General features: G+C 47.0%; 1 protein-coding gene across 1 annotated transcript; it reads left to right on the top strand.

Annotated features, from left to right (window-relative positions):
* Window positions 1–403: 403 nt before the first annotated feature.
* LOC130587793 (voltage-dependent N-type calcium channel subunit alpha-1B-like) lies at window positions 404–5,960 on the top strand (the record flags this gene model as incomplete). Its single annotated transcript, XM_057388762.1, has 3 exons — window positions 404–516; window positions 4,910–5,041; window positions 5,888–5,960. Coding segments are annotated over 3 exons (318 nt in total), but the record flags the coding sequence as incomplete, so codon positions are not given.
* Window positions 5,961–7,897: the final 1,937 nt, after the last annotated feature.

The raw sequence follows: 7,897 nt of genomic DNA, 5'->3' as shown, positions 1-7,897 counted from the left end.
TTATACTAGCCTTCAAAAAAAGGTATTTTTAAGGCAGTTTGATGTTGGAGAAGAAAACAACAATCTCCTTTGTGTGTAAAAGTCACAGGGGCACTTGCTGTTGAACCAATGTTAAAAAATATGATTAAAAATTACGATGTCCTTCAAAAAATATATTTTTAAGGTAGTTTGATACTGGAGGAGAGAGCAACCAGCTCCTTTGTGTGTAGAAATCATGGGGTGTTCTCCACCCGGGTATGGCCAGACTGGGATGGAGGAAGCTGGGATGAGGTTTCCCACTGCTCCTGGGTCATTTATGATTCTCCTGAGGTTTTTGTAAGAAAAAGAGCCCAAGCTCTGATTCCTGGGCTTTCCTGGGAAGCAGCCCCGGGAGCTCAGCAGGAGTTGTGCCCTCTCCTCGCAGGTCATTGTGGGCAGCATTTTCGAGGTCATTTGGGCTGCGGTGAAGCCGGGAACGTCCTTTGGCATCAGCGTCCTGAGAGCCCTGCGGCTGCTGAGGATTTTCAAAGTGACCAAGTAAGTGTGGCTCCCTCTGAGCACCCCAGGAGATCTGTGTCACCAGCCCCAGGGCTGGGAGGAGTGCTCTCCATGTTTATCAACAATAAATGAATGATTAGATGGCTCAAAAAGGTAAAAATAATAAAAAACCCAGTGTTCTGGAGTCCTGGAGCAGCTGGCACAAAATCTCTATGTGTCTGCACCTCCAGAGGCTCCACTGGGGGACAGGAGCAGATGGAAACTGCAGGTGGAGAATTCCCCTTTCCTTTACTGGGCAGGTGGAAATTTAGGGAATTCCTGAGCTTGAACTCTGATTCCTGCATTCCTGTACTTGCATCCATAAGGAATTTTAACAGTCCTTTCCATTCTTTCATTTCTTTCTTTGCTTTCTTTCCTTCTTTCTTTTCTTTCCTTTCTTTCCTTTCATTCCTTCCCTTTCTTTTTCCTTTCCCTTTCTTTTCTCTCTCCCTTTCTTTTCTCTCTCCCTTTCTTTTCTCTCTCCCTTTCTTTCTTTCTTTCTTTTCCTTCCTTTCTTTCCCCAGGGTCCCATACAGTTTTCTCCACCTTTGTCCTGCAGCCTCCTGAGGAACCAATGTCCTCCTTTACTTTCTCTTTAAGCCCACTTAAAACAAAAATCACATTATTTACTCATATTTTTTGGCAACCCCCCCCAAGTTTCTTCTTTACTAAGCCCTATCAACTTCCCACTGATCTGGTGACAATTCCTTAAATATTTAGGCTCTGGAAAAGCAGCTTCCCTGGCGATTGCTGGGTGCTAATCCCAGGGCTGAGCCGCTGTGTTGACACAAATCGGAAATGTTGCCGCTGCCTGGGCTGGGAATGTCAGAGATTTTCAATCTGGAGCCTGTGAGGTGGAATTTTCACCAAGGCTGCCACAGCTTTCCTGTTGTATTCAGCAAACAGCTCCTGTGCCATTCCCAAACACACCCAGAGCTGTTCCTGCAGCGTTTCTGAACCCTGCTGTGGAAATGACAAATTTGGCTGCTCCTGCTGTTGTTTCCCACCTGATTTTTTTTACGCTGTTCCCCCCTCAGTTCCCTCTTCTTGCTGTCACTGAATTCTTCTGAGCTGGAAGCAACACGAGTGGGAGCAGCCCTTCCCTCCAAAAATACCCCAAACCACTTTAAAGAGATAAAGAAATTTGGAGCAAAACATTTGCAGTAACCAGGAGCAAGTTTTGTAGCTCCATGGGGCTGATTTGCACCTGCTAATTGTTTCATGCTAATTGTTTCTTGCTAATTATGATTATTCAGATCCCAGCTCTGTGTGTAGTTTGTTGTGTTGTTTGTTGGCCTGGGGGATTAAATTCAAACATTAAATTCTGTAAATGTCCAGCAAAAAAAAGGTGGGTACCTGCACCAGAAATGTCACAGAAATTTGATTTACCTTTGCAGTAATTCCGTGTATGGAAAACTCCTGGGTTTGCAGCAAATGCAGAGCAATTATCAGCTCTCCAGAGCTGATTTTCTCTTACTATTTCTTATTATTTTCTCCAGAGCTGCTGGGATTTGCTGGTGCTGATTGTGTGTTGTACTTTTGAATGTTTTTGCAAGTTAAAATGTTATTTTTTGGTGAGTTTTGACCTTTCACTGCATCAGCACAATAAAGGGATGGATCAGGGAACAATTTAGGTTGGAAAAAACCTTCAGGACCATCGAGCCCAACCAGCCCTGCCAAGGCCACCATTTCCCCCCTGTCCCCAAGTGCCAYATCTGCAGCTTTTTTAATCCTTGCAGGGCTGGGGACTCCACTGTTCCCTGCACAGCCTGGCCAGGGTTTCACAACCCTTCAATGAAGAAATTCCTCCTGATGCTGCCCCAAACCTCCCTGGCATTTTGAGCCATTTTTCCCTTGTTCCTTGGGAGAAGGGGTTTAATTCACCCACCCAAGCCGAGGGCTCTGCTCCTTCCCAGGACAGCAAGGGATGATCCTGAGCCACTGCTGCTGAACACTCCTGCCCTGATTAAGAGGATTTTTCACCAGACACGACAGAATGGAGCTCATTGCGTGACCAGAGCCAGGTCCCTGCAGCTCCCACGGGGATCCTGCATTATCCCAGTGCCTGAACACACAGCTCAGTGCTTGCCTGACTCATGAGAGGCTCCACAGAGCTGGCAGCAGGCACAGATTGCTGCCCACCCCCTCTCATGCCACTAAAAACATCCCGACCCTCGGTAGTTTTCTTCATTTTCCGTCTTTTTCACGGCGATTTTTGTCTGAATCTCCCTGCCCTGGTTTGTTCTGCCTCTGTGTTTAGCAGGAAACAGCTGCAGTGCTCCTGCTTTGAATAATCAGCAGGATTGGGATGGATTGGGATTGGGATTTTGGTTCCCATGTCCCAAGTGAGTGTGGCAGCAGAGTGAAATGGTTAAAAAGTGACAGCAGGACGAGGGGACACAGCTTGAGGGGCTAAAATCAGTGAGGAGGGCAAGGACCAAACAGCTTTCCATGGTTTTTCCGTGTGATGACAGAGCTGAACAGGGGCTGGTTCTGCAGAAATCAACTTTGGTTATATCCCAGTGCTCTGTGCCAAGGGGGATTGGAGCTGAGCTGCTCCAAGGCCAGGCAGAACCTCCCCAATTCCAGATATTTTGGATTAACTTCAAGGTGTGAGCCTCTGGTGTGGGACAGGGTTGGCCTGGAGCCTTTTGTCAAACAGCAATTCCTTCCCCTCCTCCAAGGAGAGCAGCTCAGCCCCTTCAACATCAGCACTGACCCTGAGCAGACTTGGTTGAATTTACTCAAAATTGAAGATATTCTCCCAAAAGACAAAATTGTCCCCCAAAACCTCTGTCCCTGTGTTATGGAGGTGATTTTTCTTGGAATGGGATGCAGAATCCTGCTTTTCCTGTAGGGAAACCTGGGGGGGGGGTTTGGTTCTCCCAGCTCCATCTGGGGGAGGGAAGAAGGGTAAAACAGAGATAAAAGGAAAGGGTGGTGTTTGTCCTCACCTGACTGAGCTTCTCATGGACTCCATGGAATCCTTCTGCTGGGAAGGGGCTCAGGGTGTGGGTCTGTCCCTAAACTGCAGCTGGAGGAGGCTCAGGGAACAACAAATTGTGTGCTGCTGCAGGGAATGGCTCTGGGTGACAGTTCCCGGTGCCAGAGGTGGGAACAAGAGAAGCTGTTGGAGGAAAAGAGTGACAAATTCCCTCCATGGCCTCAGAATCACAACTTCAGCAGGGAAAGGGCTCTAAATCCCTGCTTTGCTCCTGCCTGATCCAGCCCTGTGTGCCACTCCTTTGTGCCCAAAAGGAGCTTGTCAGAGGTCTTCCTGCATTTTTGGATTCATTGGTTTTCCTCACACAAACACTTCCAGCAGGACAGGGAAGAGCTGTTCCCAGCACCCTCCTGGAATGTGCCAGGAGCTGTCCCGAGGGATGGGGAGATCAAACCAAACCATCCAAAAATCAGCTCCTGGTCAGGTGTGACTGGGATGGGCCATTCCCTCCTGCCAGGCTGGGTTTAACATCCTGGATTTGTTTCCATGTTCTGAGGCCATTCCTTGGTCCTGGATGTGTGTGAGGCTCCTACAGGAGTGTTGAAAATGTGGGGATTTAAATCTGGGTGATATTTGCACTGGAGGGTTTGGAAGAAGACCCTGCAAAGATGTCCAGGTTGTAGTGAGGGGTTTATTCCTGATTTTATTCCCGATTTTATTCCTGATTTTATTCCTGATTTTATCGCTGATCTGTGTCCAACGGAGGCTGGGGCTCGCTGTCCCCTTTTCCCAGCCTCACCTTCATTGATAAATCCCTGCTTCTGACACCCCTCCTGACTGCTGTGCCGGATGAGGAGATGCCAAAAGGTGGAAAAATCCCAGGAAGAGGGTTCCCGAGGAGCTAATCCCAACATTCCCTGCCTGTTCCATGTGGGTGCACCCACACCAAGTGACCGTCTGTGCCCTCCCACAAATTTTGAGTAGAAGGGAGTTTAAAGGCTCTGATATTCCTTGTCTTTATTTTCCTTTTTTTTTTTTAATAATAAAAAATACCAGAATCACAAAATCAGTGAGGTTGGAAAAAACCTTCAAGATCTCTAAGTCCAAGCATTCCCACAGCCCAGCCAAGGCCACCATTGACCATGTCCCCAAGTGCACATCTTTGAAATGGGGCCTCGATTAAAACAGGGGGACATTGCTTTGTTTGTTAAGTTTCTTATAAAAGAATCCTAAATAAATACACTAATTCCTAAAAATCTATAAAACTTATACCCATGCCCTGGGCAGCTTTTCTCAATACCTGACCTCCCTTTCCATGACCAACATCCACCCCAAACCCGCCCTGGTGCCGCTCGAGGCCGTTTCCTTTTTCCTGTCCCACAGAGATAAATTCCCGTGAATTTCTCCCTTTCCCCATTGATGTTCTCCCTTGGCTGCTCTGCTCTCCAGGTACTGGAATTCCCTGAGGAATCTGGTGGTCTCCTTGCTCAACTCCATGAAATCCATCATCAGTTTGCTCTTCCTGCTGTTCCTGTTCATCGTGGTCTTTGCCCTGCTGGGGATGCAGCTCTTCGGAGGACAGTAAGGAATCTTCTGGAAGGGTTCTTTTAGGGCTGGGTCCTAAAACCACTCTGAGGTGGTTTAGAGGGAAATAATTCATGTTCTGCTGTTTTCCCTGGAGCTGAATTCTTTCCTGAGGAAGAAGGACACAATTCTGAGCTCCTCCATCACCCCATGGTCCCCAGCACACCCAGAGCTGAAACAGGGCTGGGGCAGGCAGCACTTTTCTTTCTGCTCCTTTTCCTGATAACCAGAGTACCACTGGATTATCCACTTGCAATATTTTCTATTTTCCTGCTGGAAAACACAACTTTTTTTTGATCTGATTCTCCTCCTTAGAAACATCAGTTGTGGTGGATTTTGCAGCAAGAGCCATCACAGTGTTATCAATGTTATCATTTCAACTCCAGCAGCAGCTCTGAACTGAAATAATGAAAAGGTTTTGTTTGGTCTTTTTCTTTCTTTTTTTTCCCCCAGTCGATCCCAGTTTTATCTTTAAAATATTAAAAAGAAATTATCTGCTAAGAGGGTAATTTCAATTTGGACTTTCACACACTTGAGGATGAAAACATCTTGGAATGGCTCGTTCTGCAAAATCATTGGAGACTTTTGATTGTTCCTTTTAATTGGGGGTGAAAATGAATTTCAGAGCCTTGGAATTTTCTCTGGGAATGAAATTGAGTTTGTGCTGATGGTTCTCTTCAACATTTTCTGAGATGTTCCCCACTGAGCTTGCCTGGGGTGTTATTGCCAGGTGGAAAATGCTGCTGCCTGAGTTGGTTTATGGGATGTTAAAAGGTGTTTTGGGTTTGCCTGGGAGCTGTTTGTCCCTCCTCACTCTGGTTTTTAATTTTCTCTTCTCTCCAGGTTCAATTTCCAGGATGAAACTCCAACCACGAATTTCGATACCTTCCCTGCTGCCATCCTCACTGTCTTCCAGGTAAAGCCACACTTTGTCCTGGGGGAGTGTTAGAAGTGAAATTCCTGCATATTTCTTGCTGCTTAGGGAGGGCAAAAAAGTCCCCCAAAACCTGTGGGATTTAGGAAAGGAGAAGTCCTTCCTTCTCATATTCTTTATTTTACTTCATGCATCACAAAAAATCAAAAATCAAATTGAAAATCCAAGCTTTGATATTAAGGAAAGATTTCTTGCTAGGGGAAATGAAAACCTGATAAACCAGATATTTCTGTGCTGAATTAAAATCAGTGCATGCCCTTTGTCTTCTCCAGTCCCTGCCCATGGAGTTGCACCTCTGGCAGATGCGGTGTTTGGATTTAAAAACCTGATCTAGCGGTTGTTTTTTGATTTGAAAACCTGATTTTGAGGCTGTTTTCTACCTGTCTTTTTTTCACCCCGTCCCATGGCCAGCCCTGCCCAGACCCCCCAACAGCCCCACCCTGTCCATCCCTGGCAGCGCTGTCCAAACGCTCCTGGAGCTCTGGCAGCCTCGGGGCCGGGACCATTCCCTGGGGAGCCTGGGCAGTGCCAGCACCCTCTGGGGACAGAAGAACCTTTCCCTGGGGAGCCTGGGCAGTGCCAGCACCCTCTGGGGACAGAGGAACCTTTCCCTGCTCTCCAGCCTGAGCCTGCCCTGGCCCAGCTCCAGCCGTTCCCTGGCTCCTGTGCCTGTCCCAGAGCAGAGATCAGAGCTGCAGCCCCCGATGTCACTCAGATCCAGCCCCTGGAACACCACACCTTGTGCTTCACTTCCATCTGCACCAGGATTTCCTCACATTCCTGGTGGGAACACCGATGGAAATGTGAATTTCCCTCCTCCAACGTCCTACTCGCAGTCCCAGAGCAGTTTCTGTGTCCGTGGGATCTGTGCCCTGTGCAGATGGAGCCCTGACTCTCTTCAGCCCCGATGCTGTCATGTGTTAAACATCCTCATCTTGGCCTGGCCTGAGCGCTGAGTCGGGCTCCGAGAAATTCGCAGTGACGTTCATTGCCCCTGCAAATCATTCCTGTCTGCCTCGACAGGAAAAACGGGCCAAAGCTCTGCTCTGCACTAGAAAGGAGCGGAGCATTTTGGAGAATTAATGCTGGACTAATTTGGTTCAGAGATTTGTAAGTTCTGAGGTATTTGGCAGAATATTTTCTGAGTGTCGCAACGGCCTACTTGGTTTTAACACCGTTTTTATGAAATAGGAAAAAATTCTCAAGTACCTCAGAGAAAGGTAGTAAAAAAAAATTAAGCTTTTCTGTCCCAAATTTTGCTTCTAAACTACCCCCGTGAACAAGGGAGAAATTAGCTGTAAGAAGTAAATTCAGAAGGAGCAGGATTACTCCAAAAGGCAAAAATAATCAGGTCTGATGCAAGATTCAGGGGATAAAAGGGTTTTTTTAAATGTGTGGATCTAATTAAAATTGCCAGGGATTTTCAATTCCTTGCTGGAAAGTTGCATGTATCGGACTAACACAGGAAATGAGGGTGAATGATTAAGGCAAGACCTTTGTTTGTTTTAACAACCAAAAATCTTCCATTTAGGAGGAGAGGGTATGGAGCACAGGCAGGCCAGAGCTTCCATGCATTTCCATTCCTCTGGAAAATTAAAACAAGGAGAAGGAGCAGCAGCCAATTGGGACAGTGTGAGGAACATGAAACAGTCACCCCTTGTAAAAATATGGAGGTAAAAAGCTTATTTCAGAAAAGTTTTGGAATTGTCCCCCTCCTAGCAAAACCCTGCATTATTTACAGTCACTATAAATGTAATTGGTCTGTGAGCCCTTGAATGAGCAGCAGGGAATAAGAAGGAAGATTGATGTCTGAAATCCAGCTTACCTAAAGCAGAGTATGGCCAGAACTGAGAGAATCCAAAGCAGTTCTGTTCTTGCAGGGCCTTCAGGGCCATTCAGGGCAGTCCCAGCCCAGCCAG

This window comes from Malurus melanocephalus, unplaced genomic scaffold (genome assembly GCF_030028575.1).
Source record: "Malurus melanocephalus ecotype Western Australia unplaced genomic scaffold, MMel_1.1 scaffold_2462, whole genome shotgun sequence".
Taxonomy (NCBI): domain Eukaryota; kingdom Metazoa; phylum Chordata; class Aves; order Passeriformes; family Maluridae; genus Malurus; species Malurus melanocephalus.
Note: the sequence above shows the minus strand (reverse complement) of the source record. Positions and strands in the feature narration are given on the sequence as shown.